This window comes from Pleurodeles waltl, chromosome 2_1 (genome assembly GCF_031143425.1).
Source record: "Pleurodeles waltl isolate 20211129_DDA chromosome 2_1, aPleWal1.hap1.20221129, whole genome shotgun sequence".
Lineage (NCBI taxonomy): Eukaryota > Metazoa > Chordata > Amphibia > Caudata > Salamandridae > Pleurodeles > Pleurodeles waltl.
In genome coordinates this window covers 470,713,393-470,735,207 of record NC_090438.1, presented here as the reverse complement: position 1 = coordinate 470,735,207, position 21,815 = coordinate 470,713,393, and the positions used below count along the sequence as shown (strand labels likewise).

Sequence of the window (21,815 nt, the reverse complement as noted above, 5' to 3'; positions counted from 1 at the left end):
TCTGAAGGAGTCAGACAGAAACTGTGTGTCAAATCCTTTTGTTCACTCTCTCTCTGTCACAGACACCCTTATGCCTGTTTTCTGCTCTCTTCCTCTTTTGTGCATTTCTCCTTTTTGTGCCTCTGGTTTTTTCTGCTCTCTTTTGCCACCTTCTTCACCTTTTTGTGCCCTTCTCTCCTTGGTGCCTTTCGTTCTTTTGCACCTCTTTTGTGTTTCTGCTTTCTTGTACAACTTTATTCCTCTTTTTGCCCTTCTCTAATCGTTGCCTTTCTCTCTTTTTGGCCTTTCTCCATTTCTATCCAGTCTTCTATTTGTGCATTTTTCTCTTTTGTGCCTCTTGTCTCCCCTCCTCTGCATTTTCCCATCTCCCGCCTCCTCTGCTCCTTACCTGCTCCTCCCAAATTACCTTCCTGTCTCTCCTTCCTGCTTCCCAAAAGAAACACCCTTTTGTGCCCATCCCTGTCTGGTCCACGCCCAGCGTCACTAACCCTGGACCGACCAGTTCTCACCACTACACTGCAGAGATCTCCTGCTCACTCTACCCAAGCCACTGATCCACCAATACTGCTGCACCGTACCTTCCACCACACTTGGACCATTGACATGCACCCAGTGCTGTTTCACCTGCAGGAGCTCCACCACACATGTCCCCCAGGCACCATCACCTTCACTGCCCACTCGGGCAAAAGGTTCAAATCACATCATACAGCTGCTGGCTCACTTGCATGCTTCACAACATCTGATCGCTCAGAAATCATGCCATAGAGATCTGGGATCTCCTCAGCAACAACACATCCGAACGCTTCCTCACAGAGACATGGCCCAACCAGGTGTCGGCATCGGACATCGCCCTGGCTATCTCAGTGGCCTACAAGATCACACACCAGGACTGCCTTCACAATCCAGGAGGAGGACTCACAGTCATCCACAAAGATACCATCAAATGCTCCACATCCATGGACTCCGACACCCCCTTCATGGAACACATGAACTTCTGTCTACAAACAAACAACAGCTTCATCCTGAAAGGCACGCTTGCATATCATCTACCTGGACCTTGAACCAACTGCAGCAACCTCATCACTGACTTCAGTGTTCCCTTTAAAATCAAGTCCAAGGAACTCATACTACCCATTAACCCCAATTTCTATCTCGAGGACCCTGCGGTCCCTTCCTCCACAGCCTTCCAGAAAGCATGAGCAACATTGGACTCACCCAGCTTGTCACAGATACTACACATATCACAGGCCATACTCTGGATTCATTCTTCACCACCAGCAATAGGATCATGTACATCTTAACCTCACTGCTCACATGGACTGACCGCTCCATCATACACTTCCACATCACCACAGCACAAGTCAGCACACCCACCAACATCAAGGTACGCAGCCTGAACTGGAACAATGTAACAGGAGCTTACTGTCTCAACCCCTCTAAAGCAAACCAACCCAGCACCCCCAAAACCCTCGATAGGACATCACAGATTTCAATTAATGGATCAAGAACTGTGCAGACTCATTCGTACTCATAAAAAGCAACAGACAAACAAGAACAAACAAATAATCCAGCTGGTATACAGATGATGTCTGGGAATCTAAATTTCACTGCAAGCAGCTAGAAAGAATTTAAAGATCCAACTGTGATGCAGATGCCAGAGGCCCTATAAGGCTACACTTCAGCTCTGTCATCAACTCCCTGGAGGTACTAAAAGCAATATAATGTTTCACATGAGCACATAATAGATTCTTGAGGTTGAATTATTTTATTATGGCAAAAGCAGAACTACTTGGTGTCAGGTAAGCACTCATCCTCATGCATTGCCTTTCTGATCATTTGCCTGTAGAGTTAGTGCTTGTTGATAGGCCGTATCTAATAGGGATAGTTGGTAGTTCATTTATCCCAAATTACAGATTATATTTGCAAAGAGGTGGATGCCTATTTCCAAATCAATAAATACAACTGACTAACATTCTGTTGCTTCTCTAATTAATCTCTGGGAAGCTTTACCATTGGGATGGATTATCAGCCATATCAGTGGCATCTATTGCCACAGAGAACTAAACTGACAACTGTGGAGGAGGCCTTGATGCAGCTGGAGTAGAGGTATTTTGCTCTACTGCACCCCAAACCGCTTTATAGGATAGAGCATCATAAAATTAGACGTACACAACTCCTAATAAGTGAGGCTAATGTTGGTTGCTGTGTATCGCAGAACCTGGTGTATCAATGGATCAACAAAGCCAGAAAAATACTTCACTGGTTGTGTCAAAGTAGAAAATGCCTCTGTTCTCATTAGTAGTATCCAGTGTCTGTTTGGCAAGTTTGTTTTCAAACACCATCTGTTTTTTCAGGCCTTTGCAGAGAACTAACAGTGGCTACACTCTAAAGGTACTGCCCCCCAAAAAAACAGAATAGAAGGATTTTTTTGTAAGCCATTGATAAAGCGAATGTCATCCTCTGAAAGGAAGCTTCTTGAGAGGTAGATACATGAGGATAAAATGGCCAAAGCTCTGAAGGAATTCCAGAGTGGCAAAACACCTGGACCCAGTGGTTTCCAGACAGACATTTTTAAGTATCTCTGCGCATCATACTGTTCGTAGGCTACCTAGTGCTTTTGCATTACCTACTTCATGGAGGTCCCTCTGGCTTTTTTGACTGTTGATCTCAAGAAGGTGTTTGATTACTGGGTCCATGGAGTGAGATTACCTTGTGGAGCTTAGGGAGAAGCTACATTTTGCACCCAGGTCTACCTTCTGTAAACAAACTCGATGGCCACAGAGTAGTCAGACAACACTTCAAATAGTAAAACAGTGAGAACACCATAAAAAAACACACTGCATCTGGTTAAACAAATTTGGCTTAATTTTATGAGTAAAACAGGACCAAAATGTAAAAAATCCAATAAGTAGAAGTTGAGATATACATTTTTTTAAAGAATTAAATACAAAATAGTGCATAAAAGCATAAAGCGCTAACCAGGAATATCTGGTCGAGTTAGACTGGGGTAAATCCAAACATTCAGGCTGACCTTGATGCAGCTCGGGTTGGATACAGTCCCAAGTAAATGCAGCTGAAGTTTTACCTTCTCAGAATTGAGCCAAGAGTCCTATTCAAGAGGAAGTAGTACGCCAGGTGCCAGCAGAGCTTCGCTGGTGGTGGGCGATGAAAGCAAACAGTCGGGCAGGTGTCACCGACAGTCAGTCTGGAATGTACTATGCACTACGCCAGCAACCACGCTTCTATTTCTAACCCAGGGGAGTAAATTGTGCCACAACCTGTGGCGGGTGATGTAGGTTCTATGCAGAAAATTAATTTAGATAATCTGGGACTGAGTTGCAATGGCCACTATGTGTGGTTCCATCCTTGCCTCCTGCTACTCCTTATCTGAAAGAGCTCTTTCTCACATGCCCACTGCATAGAGCCAAATAAATCAGGAGTGAGAATCACCAGGGGGTAGTAATATTGGAATACATTATGTTTGCCATGTTTCCAGTCAATAATTTACCCTTGAGTAGATCAAATGGGCTATATTTGAAATGTGTTTAATGTCCAGGAACAATGCAGTGCAGAAAAGAATTCATGTTTATGAATACCGTATGTGTCCTGCACATGCTCGAAAGAGTGCACAACTGTATCAGGCATAATATCTTGCTATTTATATATTATATTCCAATGATATCCCACACATGAAACCATTTCAGGGTACTAGCATCCAAAAACGTCGACCTCTGGTCATGTGGCCCTGCTACCCCATACCTCTAAGCATTCACCTTACTGGCCAATGAAAGTGGTTGTAGTGGATGACAAACTTTCTATGAAGGAAGTGCAGTGGCTATGCATTTTCCATTTGCCACTACTTGGTGACAAATGCTAGATCATGGTTAAGGTTTTTCAGCCACTCATTTACAATAATTAAATGTGCCGCACAATAGTAGGTCAATATGCTAACCATGCAAATTTCTCCATTATAAGGAAATTTATAGAACTTGGTCAAGGTGCTGCACGGGGCTTTCTTTGCCTCAGGAAGCAGCAGACTGTGGCATCAACATGCTTAATAAATGATACAGAACACTACATGGGTAATTCTGCAGCTGAATAGTAAACTGCTGTTAGACCTGACAGCCTTAGAGTGGTCTTCCCTGCAACTTTTTGCCTGCCTGCCTCCCTCCATTTTCTGACCTGGTTTTTGCTGGTTTTAGTTCTGTATGTACTTTATACTGCTAACCAGTGCTAAAGTGCTTGTGCTCTCTCCCCTAAATAATGATAACATTGGCCTAACCCCAACAAGTTGGCTTATTTAATTTACTTATAAGTCCATAGTAAAGTGCACTACATGTGCCAGGGCCTGTAAATGAAATGCCATTAGTGGGCCTCCAGCACTCATTCCACCCACTCCAGTTGCTCCTAACCATGACTCAGGACTGCCATTGAAGAGCCTGTGTGTACAGTTTTACGGACCCTTAGACTTGGCATTTAAAATGCTTTGCCAAGCATTAAACTCCCCTTTTATTAAGTCACCCCTAAGGTAGGCCCTTGGTAGCCATTGGACATGGTGCTGTGTAAGTAAAAGATAGGACATGTACTGTTATGTTTTGCATGTCCTGTCATTGAAAACACTCCCAAATTCGGTTTTCACTACTATGAGACCTGGCCCTCTCATAGGTTAACATTGGGAATTCTTATGTTATGTTTCATATCTTTGGAATGGTAAGGATAAATCCTTTTTTACTGGTAAAGTTGGATTTTAATTACTATTTTGGAATTTCCCTTTTAGAAAGTGGACATTCTTCTGCTCATACAGTTCTGTGTGCCTGCAGCATGTCTCCAATACACATCTGGGGTGGGTGACAGCTACACTTTCTGCATTCCCGCCAGACAGCCACAAACACAGGAAGGTTAGGTATGTCTGAACACTTACATTCATTCTGATGGCTTTTCCTGGTTAGAAAGGGAGGGAAGAGCTGACACTTACACCTGAATAGGCAGTGCCTGTCCCCACACAAAGGGCTGATTACCCCCTAATGATAGTAGCCAGGGCTGGGAAGAAAGTACCTCTTTGCACTTCAAAGACCTTTTTTTGCAGTCTTCCCCACTTCAAAGGCACCACTGGGTATAACAACTGGACCTCAGACACCACCAACTCAGTACACTTCTGGACCTGTGGGTATTCTGCCTGGAAGAAGGACAGCTGTGTTGCTGAGAGGACTGCCACTCTGCTGAACCCTGCTGGACTCCTGCTGCGCTGTGCTGACCTGCTGCCTGCTGCTCTTCTTGCCTAGTAGTGAGAAGAACTAGACCCGAATCTCTCCAACCCAGAACCAAAGTGACTCCAAGGGCTTGTTAACTTGCTTCCTGTTCTTCTGAAGTCTCAGGGACATAAAATAACTCTCTTCGTCGAACAACAGCACCTGGACTTGGCATGCTGCAAGACTTGCTCTGCCAAGTGGTGCCAATCCAGTCCTGGGCCCCTAAAAGTGGGTATAAAGTGCTACAACTGCCCCAATCTGCACATTCTTTTCCATACGGTATTTATGAAGCACATAGCTCCCCATGGGGTGTCCCAGCGCCAACTTAACCACTGAACACAGAAAGCATACGTCCCTGAGGAAGACAGAACAGAGGAGTTTTCAAAACGTCCTAAACGTATTTCCTGACTGTTGGCATTTCAAGTCTTCAGTAAGCTCATTCCATAAGTTAGCTATCAGGTAAGCAAATGAGCAACCATATCTTGCTCTCCTGATTTTGGGGACTGTCAGGAGCCCGTATGTTTGTGATCTTTTGGGAGCTTAGGGTGAGATCAGTTTCCTAATAGTAGGAGGGTATCTACCATGCAGTGTTCTTTGGGCAATGCATAAAGCCTTAACCTGAATCCTTTTCTGAACAGGCAACCAATGCAAGGCTGTCAATGCCGGACCTGACAATTGATATTTCAGGATTTTGAGTAATGTCCTGGAGGCAGAATTCTGAACTACTTGAATCCATTTGATGACGTATTTTGAACTCCCTAAATAAAGAGTTTCCATAATCTAGTCTAGCAGGGCATATAAAGCTTGGTACCACCATTTTTTTGTTAGGGGGAGGAAGCCATTGCAGGCATTTGCTGAGTGATCTTAAAATGTTGAAGCAGAAACTTGCCAGTTTATGATCCTGTATCTCCATGCTCATTTTTCTATCAATCCAGAAACCAAGGCTCTTCATAGCTTGGGCTGGTTTGGGATGGTCGCCTAGATATTCTGGCCTGGCGACATCCATCCATCTAGTAGGATTATTCCCAACTATCAGTTCCTCCGTCTTTCCATCTTTAAGTTTCATGCAACTAGCCGATATCCATTCTGTGACCTTCATTAAGCAACGACTTAGCTGGGATGAGGTGGACTTGGCAACTGGATTTAATGCCATATTGATTTTCATGCCATCCGCAAAAGACACCATGCCCAATCTAAATGACCAGAAATCTCTGCCAGGGATATTGAAGAGCGTGAGGCTCAGGGATGAGTAAAGCCCATATTTAAGAGGAAAGACATCAGAGGAGTATATCTCTTCACATACCTGGAAGCTTCTATTGCCCAAAAACGCTTCATACCATTTTAAAGCCATCTCCTGGATTCCAACTCCCTTCATTCTATGAATTAGGGTGGAGTGGAACACTGAATCAAATGCTGCACTTAGGTCTAACACGATCAAGGCGGCAAAAAACTCCCTCATCCAGGATAATCTTTAACTCCTCTGTGGCAGCTAGTAGGGCAGTCTCTGTACTACTTCCCCACCTGAAACCTGCTTATGTGGGGTCCAGAATGTTGTGAGCGTCCAGAAAATCTGATACCTGTTTATTAACTTGCTTTTCTACAATATTACTTGCCCCCGGGAATAATGAGATTGGGTCGTAATTTTCCAGCAAAGCTGTGTTGGCTTTTAGGAGAGTTTTTACTATTGCCTGCTTCCAGGCCACAAGAATTACATCACTCTTCAGGGAGAGGTGGAGAATATCCATTAACGGGGGGCAGGAGAACACTCCAGCCTTTTAGTAGTATATCTTGTGAGTCTTGAAAGTTTCAAAACTGAGTGTCAGGAATGAATTAAAAGTGGGACAATCACAGTAACAAGTTGGGTCTTCTATTATGGCTATGTCTGATATCAGGAGGGAATTTAGGATATTAAGAATCTTATTTTGAAAAAACTTTGCAAGCATATTGCAAGAGTCTACAGATGCTGGACAATCCAAGATGTTTTGGAGGAAACTCATTAGAGCGTTTACTTTCTTGAACAGTTCTTTCAGGGAATTAGGTGTGTATTCAAATTTTTCCTTGAAATAGGTCATCCAAGCATGCTTTAAGGCATGTTTGTAATCTTGTGTAGCAGTTCTATTACAAATCTTATTTGTGTTGTATTTTTTCCTCCATTCCCTTTCCCTCTTTTTTGCTTCACTATTCAATGTTGTCAGTTCAGGAGTGTGCCAGGGGCCTTATTTTTTTCTCTGAGTGCTTATCCGGCTTTCTAAAATATTATGACTTTCTGTTATATCACCTGTCAAATTAGGTAGAGACTCAGAAGAAGCCCTCACCCATTCCCTACTATCAAGCTTAGACCATGGTCGCCTAGGTGTTTTTAGCTGGGGCTGTTTTATTGTTATATCTGTAACCTGCAATTTAATCAGGACTATATGATGATCAGACCAAGGGATGGGAATAACCTCTTCTATGGAAAGATTTACAAGGTTGGTGAACACAGGATCCAATAAATTACCTCAACCATGTGTGGGTGGGCATGATGACATCAGGGTTGCGCCAACACTGATGCATCAACGCTGCTGCGAGTATCAAGGACACTGCTTTGCATCGGCGCATCGCTGCTGCTGCTAGGATTCGGAACACTGCATTGCCAACTGTGCATCCCAATGCCTTCATTCCTGATGCATCTCTGACTTTGCACAGCTTGGAGTTGACGCATTGCTTACATCTTCAGGATCAATGCGAATGCATTGCGTCTTTTGCTCCTCGCATCTTGTTCTCGATGTCGGCGCAACTCTGAACCAAGGTACTGGTAAAGCGGACCAGGGCTGGTCTCTGTATCTGATTTTCCCTTCATTGCAATAAGCCTGACTTTTCAGATTTGACCCGGTCTAGTAAAACCAAATAGCCCCGGCTGTCTCTTTAGGCTTCTAAGCACGACAACTGTTTATTGTTTAAAAATTCAAATATGGACTTTTTGATTTTTGTCATTTAGGTGTTGTTTTGTCATTAAATTAAGATCCATTTTCTAACCAGGTATGGTATCCTTATGTGTGGTGTTTTCTCACTTTTTTACAGTTTTAAGTTTTGCACAAATACTTTACTCATTGCCTCTGCAGTTAGGCCTGCCTGCTCTGTGCCAAGCTAAAAGAGGGTGAGCACAGTTTAATTTATGGTGTGTATCTGACTTACCCTGACTAGGATTCTAGTTCCTATTTGGACAGGATGCATACCTATATCAACCAGAAACCCAATTTCTAACAGGCAGCAAAATCAACTAAAAAAGAAGCACCCTTTTGCACCCCACTTGGTGCTGTTCATGCTGATTGGAACAAACTCCAGAAGCTAAAAGTCAGCATGATGTGCTGATTTCAGCCCATTACAGGAACTCAATAAAATTTCACTGAGTTTTCATGTAACTTCGTGGAATTCCACAGATTGAAACTCTGTGAGGTCTGACCACCCCTAATATTGTACACAAACTGACAGTTGTAAAATCTTCCTTTTACCCACTCAACATTCAGTCTGTATGTACCTCACTTTCTGAAAAAAAGATTTTACCCTCAGAGGAGTGTCACGTAAATTCCACAGTTAAGTGTAACTGTTAATGATCTCTGCCCACACCCCCGGGAGTTCAAGAAACCACTGTTCTGGTAATGAAGATAAATAATGAGAGAACAGCCACATAGATTGCTGGCTCATTAAATAAGCACTCTTGCTTTATTACCGTCACTAAAATGGTTGATGTGTTCCTCTATGCTGTTTTTAGGTAAAACCTTCCTCTTTTGGACCCTAAAAAATGCTTCAAAGACTTCTTTCATTCAGGAGTAAGGTGCGTTACCTTATGCACAGCCATATGGAACGCACACAATCAAAGGTAGCAGATATGTGGTCCCACCATTATAGATCAAATCCAATTGCTGGCCGACAGCAATAGAAATCCTAGGAAGAAGGAGGCACTGGACATAGTTCCTCTTTTGTGCATAGTACATTCCAAAATGACCTCTGTGTACCACTCTGTATCGTCTTGTTAATGCAAAACCATTGTTGCTGCAAGCAGGGGCACCAAAGAGACATTCCCAGCTACAAAGACTTTCTCTAGCTTAGAAGAAGGAGCACACCCACAGCTCCGTCACTGACCACGACAATGTGGATGAGAACTTTGAGTCCCTGAGAACTGCATAATGCTAAACATGATGGGCGAAGAATAGGAGAGAGCCTACAATGGAATGAGTTTGCTTTACATTCCAAAAGATTAAACAAGAGAGCTTCCTGGAATAGCACATTAAACAATGTATGTGGCTCCCGTTTATGTGGTGCCCAGATTGTAAAATAAAAAGACAATAACAGAAAGTTTTATTTTTGTGAATATTTGTAGTTATGCTGCTGATTTAATTTATCTATTCTTTTGGATTTAATAGTATTACAGTTTGTACTAGCATGCAATCAGTGCTTTGCTGCACCATGCTTTGCTGCACCATAGACAAAAGTAAATACATTTTAATGTAGGTTAATGAGTACTTTTCATGTTGAAGTGTGCATAACTTCTGTACCTGTGTTGAAATAATCGCTTCAACACTCATAAATGTAGTAAAAATCGTCACAATGATGTAACTTCCTGAAAGTCATAACCTTAAATAGTTGAGTGCAACAAAAATCTATTTTGTTTTACTTCACAATTGGGACTGTAAATGAAGGAGAGTATCTAGTTCTCATAAGAAAAACTGTTTGGAATGTTCAAATTTTGGTTTTCTTCTGTGATAGTGTTTCTGTAGTTATGTTCTTGTCAGATTTTCCAGTAACTATGGTGCTGTTGGACAAATCTGCACAACACTTTCAAAAGAAAATACGATATTTCTATTTTTCAATTCTACATGGTAAGTTTCATTGAGGAGTTAAATAAGGTGGAGTCCTAAAAAGGGACACTTAACATTTTGACAAAGGATTCCTTGCTCCTCAATGCAGAAAAACTGGCTGAATGGAATAACAAAAAAGTGGCATGAAAATAGAACTTTACTTAAGTGCCTATCCTTTGTTTGATGTGAATCTATTCAGTATTTTTTGGTAAATTAGCATTTTAAAAGTGTTCCAATATGCATATGAAGAGGTTATATTTTATATATATCTAAACTGTTAATCCATGGTTCTTATAAGGATTTACCAGTCCATGGAAGACTCATAAAAATATAAAGACACACCTTTAGACTAAGAAGCTTTTTCTTGTGCGAACTCAAAAATTGGGCTCTATATTCATGAATCTGCTGTCAGCAGTATCATGAATAATGTCATCAGAGAAGTTGTGAGCTACAGCATTTGAGGTATCATCAGCAGTGCCATCAATTGTTTCATTTTATATGTCCCAGTAATGTACTATGCACAATAATATGCAGTGTATGATATGGGCACAAGTGATGATTGTGCGCTTACCAGCAATAACTGGTGAATATCCATGGTATTTAGCCTCCTGAGCATGGTCATTGGTCGCTGGATGATGCCCGTACTACCTCGTCAGCCAGTGGCTGGGGAGGCAGTCAAAGGAACCTCTGGTGCATGCACTGGAGGCTTTCTTTTTCCTTGCTTATCACATCAGCTAAAGCAAAGTACTGTATCATCACCATCAATGCCTCCCTGACTCAAAACATCTTTCCAGAAGGCTAGTGAGATCCTTTCATTCCTAACGAATCCCACACTAGATCCTGATGAGCTTGCCAGTTACAGACCCATCACTCAACTCATGTTCATTGACAAGATCATTGAAAAAGCAGTCTCTGTTCAGCTCCAGGGTGACATCAATGCTAACAATCTCCTACACGACTGCCAGTCAGGCTTTAGGTCATGCTGCAGCATGAAAACTGATGCATTGTACATCATTGACAATGCCCTTTTGACCACAAATGAAAAAAAAACTGCCTCCTGCCAGCTGCCTTCAACACAGTTGACCACCTGTGAGTTGTGAATGGGATTCTCTGGCAATGTCTTTCACCGGTCCTTCTCCTGCCCTTCCAACTGACACTGGTGTGTTTACAGGGGCACCTCCAGGTCACAAAAAGATACTTATCACATGTGGAGTCCCCAAGGGTCCCATAATGTCTCTTGGCAATTTCAACCTTCACATGGAGATGCTTGGTGCTCTAGTCTGTGATACTATCATCAAGATGCACCAATATGCCAATGATACACAACTCCACATGAAAGTCTATTCTGCCTCAGATATCCAGTCCCTCAAGCACTGCATGGACATCATCCAGACCTGGATGTCCACACCAATCTGAAGTTCACCCCAACCAAGACAGACTTCCTATTATTAGCAGTGAACAACAATTACGATTCAGTACAAACCTGGCTCAATGATATCAGAATTAACAGCTTGAAACCTCAAGTCTCATCAAATGCTAAATAACACATTGCCAAAATGGCATTTCTTCTGGAAAGTCACTTTATAACTGCTGTTTAAGCCCTTGCATTCTCACTCCTGGATGGTGCTATTGTCAATGTTCTTCCAGACTCCACACTTTTAACCCTTAGGGGCATCCTACACAATAATAGCCCATTTCATCCAGTGCCTTAGAAACATAATCTCAATGAAATTCCATGAGCTCCCCTTGCCAGCCTGCACCTCCTTAAAAAACAGCTGTATCATTTACAAAGCCCTCATTACCATCACCCCTCTGATCTTGCAGACAAGCTCCCTATCTCTGGTGGTATAGACATACCTGCAGCCAGAATAACATCTTACTGCAGACCAAGAAGTGTAAAAAAAGCAAAAATCAAGACAACAAGCTTTTTCGATTGTTGCACCAAGATTCTGGAAAAACATCCCCTTATCCATCTGGAAAGCACCAATGCTGCTCCAGTTTGGGTGACTCACCTCTTTAAATTTAAAAAACAATACATTACCAAGAATTAACCATTCACAACTCAACTTATTCTCCTATTACTCTCTGACTTTAAGCTATCCTTTGACCATGTACAGTGGTCCGCTACCTTTTGGCTAGGTTCCTACCATGGAAATATACATACTTGATAAAGATTGGGCAGAAGAGGAATCTTGAGCGAACCACAAAATTCCTAACACCCAGTGTTCCCACATCTCTCAAAACAATTATCCTACTTGTGTTGCTTGGCAAAGTGCCCACAACAGGAATGGATCAAACCAGGGACAATGGAATTCCAAAAGTTGAATGGTAAGTATTTCATGGATCAAGGCCAATTCCTGAAGTTTCCATCACAGATATGTGTACAAAATGTGTGCTTTGAAAACTTTGAGGTTTGCAGAGCACTGTGGGCAAGAAAACATCAGGGGAACCATGCAAGGTACACAACCCTGGACTCCCCATGGTGTCTAGTTTTCCAAAATGTCCTGGTTTGTTAGTTATCCCTGAGTGGCAGCCAAGCCTAGACTCAAATACCACAGCTAACCCCATTGCCAATTCAGCTCATTTTTTGACAGGAAATGCTGATCTCTCCACAGTAATATTTGGGACCTGGTGTGTTGCAAGCTCAAGTTTTACTCACACAATTGGGGTAGGGCTTTTATCTGAACAAGCATGAGAATGCTGGATGGTTGGAAATTTGTGTATCCCTGTTAATTACTGCACTTTCTCTGAACATATATGAAGAAAATGCCGGTTTGATAAAGAGTGTAATGTTAAGGGCATTGTGGGTAAGAAAAGGTAAAGGGATCCACACAAGCCAGACAACCCTTGGTGTCTAGTTTCTAGAGATGTCTGGATTTCAAAGGTTCTCCTGGGTGCCAGTCAAGCCCAGCAGCAAAACCCACAGCTACCCACATTGTGAAAAAAAGAGTGTCAGTTTTGAGGGTAAAGATTTCATTTGTGCATTTGCAGTTTGGGGCCCTGGGGCTTTGGGATGGGCATTGGCTCATCCTCAAAAGAGGGATTGTGCTTATATTGAGACAAGTGTGACAATTCTGGGTGGCAGGAGATTTGTGGATTCTATCAGATTTTGGAACTTTCTATCACAAAAATGCGAACGAAATGCATGTTTTTTGCCAAAGATTGAAGTTTGCAAGGTCTTATGGTTTAGAAAATAATATGGGATCCACATGAGTTACCCTACCTTGGACGCCCCTGGGTTTCTAGTTTTCAGAAATGTTGGGTTTGGTAGGTTTTCCTGTGTGGTGGCAGAGCTCCAATCCAATTTTCACAGCTACCCACATCGAAAAATCAAGTTGTTTGTTTTAGATTTTAGATTGCTTCATGTCATGCTTGGGATGTTTTATGTGGTGAGCACTAGGTCCAGCCACACAATTGGGGTACTTTATTGGAATCATTCCGGGAATGGCGGGTGGTAGGAATTTTGTAGATCACAGAATGTTCTGGAACTTTCGCTCTGTTTTTAGCCAATGTTTTTAGCCAAAATTTCAGGTTTGCAAGGCAGTATGGGTAAGCAATGTAGTGGGATTCATACAAGTTACACCTCCCTGTGCTCCTCTTGCTGTATAGTTTTCAGAAATGTCTGGGTCTGGTAGATTTTGCTGGGTGGGGGCTGATCTAGGGTCAAAACTCCACAGCTGTGAACAATGTGAAAAAGCTTTGATTTAGCTGGGTAAAATGTGATGTGTCAGGTCGCATTTTGGGGTGTTTTGTTTCATAGGCACTACGCCCAGCCGCAAAAGTTGGGTACCATTTTTCTTAGGAAATGTGTGGGAACACAGAATAATACAACATTTGTTATTATCACTCGATTTCTCTGCATTTCTGGCTTTCAAATATAAGCTAGTGTGCAAAAAGAACATTTTGTCCAAAATGCCCTCTAAAGTACATGATAAAATGGGTAACCCCAAATACGTTGATGTACAAATAAAAGCTGTTCCTAATTTCAGTGCCTTATGTACATTTCAGAAATACTTAAGTGTCTTTCATACCCATTTTTTTATTCACTAGATTTTGCCATACGAATAGCTGCATGGCTAGTACATGATGAAAATAATTATAAGCTACAGCTCAGTTGTTTGCAAGGGTATCACCTGTTTTGGTCTTTATAAATATATCTTTGTGACCCAATGGGTCTGGCAGATGTAACAGTGTATTCCTGTTGTAAATTGGCCATTGTGAAAAGATCTCAGATGATAATATTGTCACAAATTGCTATTTTATATTTGTTTATTTCAACAATTACTGTCTTTGGGAACACATTCAGGGGTCTACATAAATGACTCCTTCCTGAAGTCAGAATTTCATCTACTTATCAGAACTATATAGCCTTCTATGATCAACCTTGTGTTTCATCCCTATTTACACCACAAACTGCAAGTAGGTTGAAAGCATAAAAACTAGAACAAATTGACTATCTCTTAAAAATGGAAAAACTGTGACAAAAAAGTATTTTTGATGCAACTGAGCGTGTTTCTGAAAGCTGGAAAGTGGTGTTCTTAGCACACCAATACCTCTCTTTGATGATATTTTTTAGAAAAAAAGAACATACAGTTTATTGCACAGTAAAATAAACCCCATAATGTAGCTATATTTTGTCAATTTTGTCGGTACCCTGCAGGGGATTCATCAAATCCCTAGGATGTTGGAAAGAAGTATGCAAATTTGATGTAGATACTTTATGTGGAAAACTGTGGCCCAGATATCTCTAATATTTGAGCCTTTAAAACCCACCAACTCATTATTGTAATGCCAATTTGTTGAAAATTGTCAAACAGATTTAAATTGCCAGCGAGAGAGGGTTAGAGAGAAGGTGATTGATGTCCATAGGGTTGGCTATTATGTGTCTATGATTAGAGAGTTTTCGGATATTTATCTCTTTATTGCCTGTTTTTCCCTTAACTCTTTGCTCCATTTTTTCATTTTATGTTCTACTCAACTCACATCTATTTTTTTTTAGGAAGGAATGGGGCTTGGAACCTTTTCTGCCACCCTCCCTTCTGCAAAATGTGAAAGAAAAAACCTTGAGAAAAGCTCTCTCTCAGCAGCTAAAAACCCACCAGAACCATCTGCCAAGTGACACCACGGTAAGAATGATGTGGACGTTATTCAAATATATATTTTTAATTCTACAGTTGTGAAATATCAATGTTTTACTGTGATTCCCATGAATCAATTTAAGTCTTGGATTCTGAACAACTGGTATTTTATCTAGATCCGGGTAAATTTCATATTATGTAGTGGAGGTTTTGTGCAACTCACGAATTTCCTGTTAGACAAATTTTGCAATTTTTTTTGCAGTTTCACATGCATGCAGTTTCTTATGATTTATTCCCACTTGAGTCTGGTTTGGGCCGCAAGTATTTTCCGTATGCCTTCACATTCAGTTTCCATGCAATATACCAGCCGAGTACGTTTTGTGGAATGCATGTAATTCCAGAATATTCTAGAAACTCTGTTCGTATTTTGCCCCCAAATATTGCATGAAATTTCTCACACCTCTAATTGTGACCACTGGGTTATTGGTACCTGATTAACAGCTCACCAATGCATGTGCTCATTGCTAAAACTAAAACAATGCCAATAAAATGTCCTTGACCTATTGGTAAGTAGGCTGGAATGGGCGTGCATGTGGCACAAGATGTAGATGTGTTCTAAAAGGGTATGCTCCCCTGCCTCGTGTGTACAAATGTTTGTTGTAGCAGTAACCAAAAGCATTAGCTTAAAAGCAATGCTTGTGCAAGTAGCACCTTTAAATCAAGCTTTTTTTGGCTCAGACGTTATTTTCAATACCATCTGTTAGGAAATACCTGTAAAGGTCACTGCTGCATCATATATGTACCCAAATTAAATAAAAGCAATAAACACATTCAATTCGTATGAGATCTATTGCCAATGTGACATTTATTGTTATAACTTGTCATATTGCCTTCCTGAAATATGACCAGTCAGAACTTGTGCTTTAGGCATGGCCTTCGAGCTGAGCTTCCTACAACTCTGAGGTTACCTGTGTTTTCACTCTTCGTTAACCCTTAGGGAGATGTAACCGACTGACGTTCACCAAAGCCTGCTGTATCAATTAAGTCTTCCTGGTGCTGCAGCACTTTGCTAGATCATGTATGCCTATCAATGCATTCTGTAACACTTTCAACTTCAGAGGACTGGTCACAGTAGACCTGGAGGGATTTTTCACCACAGAGGATGGGACATAATTTGTCCCAAATGGGTCTTTTCTTTTCCTCTAGAGGCCAGATTGCACTGTATTTAGGAAGTGTTGGGATACAGAGGTGGAGCTGTAGCCCAAGATACTTTGGGGTTGTTGTGCAGCACACCACTCTTAATAAGTGGAACCAAATGGGCTTGAGGAAAAGACGTGATTATTCTTTGCCAAGGAAGTCAACACCTAATGGTATCCCCATCACGAGTGGGATATAATTCAGACCCTCTGACTCCCTGAAATTAAAGTTTGGCAGATGAGTACTCCATCACAAACATGTCTTGTAGGAAGATAGAGACCATTGCAGGTGCTGGTTCATAATGATTGGAAGTTGCTGAAGCCCTTCATATGAATACACCCCAACCCAAGAAGCAGAGGCCCTATCCAAGATAGTTGTACCTTTTACAAGCGCTCCCTTGTAACCTCTACCCCAAATTCAACAGCTAAGAAACAATAGGGATTGGCTCTCTCCAGTCCACTTGTGTAATTACCTATCCTACCAGAACCAAACCATATCAGGATGCAATAAGACCCTTTACAACCACTGGACCTGGGTCTTAGCTAGACCTGAATCCTCGGCATAACTGCTTGAGAGAAAACTGAGGAAATATAGGTATAACTGACATTGTCATGTCATACAAATTTGCATAAAGATTATTTGCCATAGCTAGAGGTAACCACTTTAAAACTGGAATCATTGATAAAGTTTATTACAAACATTTCCTAGAAACACCACCAGTCAAAACATAAACATGGATTCAACAGAATTCAAGAGTAGCCCTACAAAAACAGTGATTTAGCTGCAACCTTTCACCGAGCACCAACTGACTTGCCCCTTACGCCTCAAAGAGCAATCATGGGACACTGGTCATCAAAATGAACTTCCAAAAAACATTAGAGAGCCTACAGTACTGCATTTGGGGAATTGTTGGTTAAAAGACCTGTTCCACCTCTGGTATAAGGCCAGCAATTCTGTGTGCAGTGGGATTTTATTGCTGGTAAGTGTTCCGACTCTATTAACGATAACGGGAAGAGGATAGAAGGGGGAGGTATGTTCTGTGGTTCATCTGAAAATGAAAAAAGTTCAGATTTTGTTATTGACTTAATGGAAGGGAATGAGGCACAGACTTTATTGGACAAGTGGTAGGTATGTTCTGTGCTTTATCTGAAAATGAAAAACATTCAGATTTTGTTATTGACTTAATGGAAGGGAATGAGGCACCGACTTTATGGACACAGGGGGTCATTCCGACCCTGGCGGTCCATGACCACCAGGGCCGGGGACCACGGAAGCACCGCCAACAGGCTGGCGGTGCTTCCAGGGCTATTCTGACCGCGGCGGTAAAGCCGCGGTCAGAAAAGGGGAACCGGCGATTTCCCGCCGGTTTTCCCCTGGCCCAGGGAATCCTCCATGGCGGCGCTGCTTGCAGCGCCGCCATGGGGATTCCGACCCCCTTCCCGCCAGCCTGCTTCTGGCGGTTTTCACCGCCAGAACCAGGATGGCGGGAACGGGTGTCGTGGGGCCCCTGGGGGCCCCTGCACAGCCCATGCCACTGGCATGGGCAGTGCAGGGGCCCCCTAACAGGGCCCCATACAGATTTTCACTGTCTGCTTGGCAGACAGTGAAAATCGCGACGGGTGCCACTGCACCCGTCGCACCCCTGCAACTCCGCCGGCTCCATTCGGAGCCGGCATCCTCGTTGCAGGGGATTTCCCGCTGGGCCGGCGGGCGGCCTTTTGGCGGTCGCCCGCCGGCCCAGCGGGAAAGCCAGAATGGCCGCCGCGGTCTCCTGAACGCGGAGCGGTCATTCGCGGTAACCGCATGGCGGGCGGCGACCGCCGCCCGCCGCGGTCAGAATGACCGCCACAGGGTTGCAGTCAGTCAGTGGCTTGAACACCTCTTTAGAGTCATGGTTCATCTGGTGAAGTGTCTGTCTGGTGGGTCAACATGCCCATAGAGTTTGGAAACATATGTTCCTTTCATTAAGTGGCAGTAACCCTCATCCCCCATTACGTGGTTTTCAGTATACAAAAATTCCTTATTCAGGCACCCATTCGACATGCATATAACAGTGATTTCTCCCTCTCTCACTGCAGACAACTTATTGTGGTGGGTGACCTCAAAATATGACCTCTGGCAATTCTAGGGTTCTTTGCATAAGTGATGGCTCACACGCAATTTATGAAACACTCATCATTTGCTTCCTTTTAGCAGAGATCACTGGAGCTAAAGCAGAATAAGAGACTTAGCTAATCTGAAGGGGGGGGGGTCTCCCAGGGCCATAGAAAGACAAAGTAGAATCCCAGGCTAAACAGGATTCAGAGTACATGGTTCAAAGTTGGGGCCTGCAGTAGAGCTGGGACTTTTTGATCCAGCTTGTGAAGGCCTGCAAAGAGAAGGGTAAGAGGTTCTGACATACATATGTGATGTTTGCATGCCCTCTTCCATCTTAATGGTGGCAGTGGTCTTCCCCTTGGAAAACTTGTTGCCATTTTTGATTCATGCCTTCTGAGCTCCAAGAAGAGTGAAAGTCAGACAGCAGGTAGCAAACAAGAATGATTACATAAAACCTTATGACAGCTTTCACATTCTAAAAACCCAAGAAGCTGCACTTACCTTACTGCCATAAATTATCTGAACATACTGCTGTGTCAGAGCATCCGTGGATGATAGTGCTCACGGTAGTCTCTGGCCCTGACTTCCACTATTTAGGGCAAGTCAGTCAGGGGTTGAAGAATTGATGTGGTTTGCCATCCCCTACATTGGTGGAGGAGTTACCTCTTTGGCACTCTGAACTACCACAGCCCCTGATTAGCATTCACTCTGCTATTGTGTCCCTGCTACACTTGTAAGATCATGGGAGGGTCGATTCAACCTGCGTCACATGGCTGTTAATGTGCAGACATGAAAATGCTCGTAGATGCATTATGAGGTTTCTAACACCTTATATAACTACTATTATGATTTGGAGGGGATACACCCTTTTTAATTTTACCATCATATGTTTAACATGAGATGTGATAAGGTTTCTACTGTGATGAGACACAGATCATTTATTTGGGTTGGACACTGTAAAGAGTTTAGCTTTAACTGCTGATGGCTTAGGTTTGGCTGCCATGCTGTGTCTGAGACTTTCATTGTGCCAGTGTAGACATGATATGGCTTGTGGTTTGTGCTGTTGTATATCCATGAGATGAGATTTGGGAGGCCATTGTAGTACACCTGCAAGCCAACATTCAAGTGGCAGGATCGGCAGATTGAGCTTCTGTTTTTGGCTGTAATGTACAATGATTACACTTTGCTTTTGTGGGAGACATCTTTCTTCCTTCTGCATGTTAATAGGACCAGTCCACAGCACTGGTGGCTGTGCATTAATTGGTGAGATTGTCTCCAATTGTGCTGTTGTTGTGTATGGGTGCCTTGCACATATTGATAGCAGTATGGAGATATTGGATATGTGCGTGTGACAGGTTATTGCAGATTGAAATCATGTTGGGATTAGCATCAGATGGGTCTTTCTTACTCAAACCTAGTCATTGCCTCCTCACAGGGTTTGTTGGTTGAAACTTTCCAGCTCCAACCAACCTCCTTGCTCAGGGCTAACAAACAAGCTGGTCTTTTTGCACTGCTGTTCCTGTGGAAGTTGATTGCAGATAGCTGATTGTTTGAGATTGGTTCTAATAGAGGTGGCTTGTATGAGCTGTATATTTTAGGGGCAACATGTTTCTTTTTTTTAAGCATATTGTTAATTTAATTTGCTGTACTGCTTAGGCAACAGTGTTCATTTTTAAATTTGTAAGTTTGCATCATTAGCAACATCAAACCTTTCTTGACCTTGTTTGTGCTGTTTAGTTAAAATCTGACAGCCACTCAAAACTAAAATGTTCCAACCTGATTCTCTCTTAGTAGGTGAATGTCTACACAGTATTTTCGCAGCTAGCAGCTGAGATAAACTTGATCATAGTCACAACCCACATTTCACATTGCCTTGCTTTCATAAAAGCTGCCTGTGAAGATCATTGTGTTGTAAGTAAGAGCTAGCATTTCACTCCACCACACAAATCGATGAGTACAGGAACAAAGGCTTCTAACTAGCCCTTTACTCTTCTTTACAAAGGGCCCTATTCACAGAAGTAAACTTAGACCTGAAGTCTAAGTTAAACGTCAAGTCCAACTTTAGACCAGATGTCTAGCTTTATACCTGAACTCTAACTTAGACCAGACGTCAACATTAGACTTCAGGTCTAACTAAGACTTCAGGTCTAAATTTAGGCTTCAGGTCAAAAAGACTTCAGGTCTAAATTTACCTTTGCAAATCTAGCCCAAAATGGATGAGGTCAAGGTTGAAGGCTTGAAGCTAGCATTTTACTCCACCCTACAAAATGTATGAGCACAGGGACAAAGGGTTGGAGTCAAGCTAACTCTAGAGTTCTTCACCTTCCCAATGTAGATGAAACTGTTGTCCTCTCCCTTCTCATTTCTAGAACCAAACTCAGAGGCCACAAATATCATGTTTTCCATGCGATAGTCTTATGTAGTCAATACTAGTCTATCTGAATTATTTTAAATTTCATTGTTGTACTTTTTACTGAGTTTTAAAATAGTTCCCTCGTAGTTCAGATAAGCATGAAAAGGAAGATGTTTTAGCCTTAATACACATATTAGTTATGATTTGATTTATTAAACAGTTTTGACATGTTTTAAATGGGAAAATGGTACTAAATAATCTGATTACCGTGTAGTTACAAAGTTTTCAAACCAGTAACATCATTAGTATTTAACAACCAGGAATATCACATTAATCCTTGTTTATACCCATTAAGCCATTTATTTGCCTAGCAGCGTAAAGTGAAGTACAGAATATTACAGAGGTAAAATACAGTTTTAAGTGCAACAAAAGCACTAATACAGCATACCAGAGGAGGGCAAACAAACAAATTGACAGGGAGAGCTCTGACAGAACAGAGCTAAGGGTCTGGCTGGGCTAAAAGAGAGCGTACAGTAACCGAGACCTAATAATAGTTAGCATCTGAATAATGCAGCAAACATCATGTAAAAATATCAGTCTCTTTAAAATAAAAAAAGGTCTGCTTTAACAAGCAGAAGCATTTCACCTTAAAAAAAATCAGATTGTTTTTGTACAGCACACGGCCTGAACTCACATATTTGTAGGTGCTCGCATGTGTGATTAAAAAGAAAACCCAGGCTCCCTAATTAAAATATTTGTCTAGCATTACATATTTGGGTCACACGAGGTTGTCAGGATTGGGCCCACGATATCTGATTTCACTTTAGGCAATTTCTCTTCTTTTTAATACCAAAGGTTTATGCTTTGTTTTTCATCCCTGGTGCAAGAAGGTAGACCATGGGTGGCAGGTAGAAGATGCAGTAAAACTCGTTTTGGGATTGAGAATCCCCGAGAACAACGGTTCGAGACTAAAATTTATTGCCCGCATCTACAGGAAACTAGT

At 42.1% G+C, this 21,815-nt stretch overlaps 1 protein-coding gene across 1 annotated transcript in view; it reads left to right on the top strand.

The window, feature by feature from the left end:
* The window catches only part of FRMPD3 (FERM and PDZ domain containing 3), a 791,901-nt gene that overhangs the window by 475,338 nt on the left and 294,748 nt on the right, over positions 1 to 21,815 (top strand). Inside the window, exon 9 of the mRNA XM_069213582.1 lies at positions 15,087 to 15,213. Coding sequence (XP_069069683.1) covers positions 15,087 to 15,213 — 127 coding nt within the window. The remainder of the gene's footprint in view (positions 1 to 15,086; positions 15,214 to 21,815) is intronic.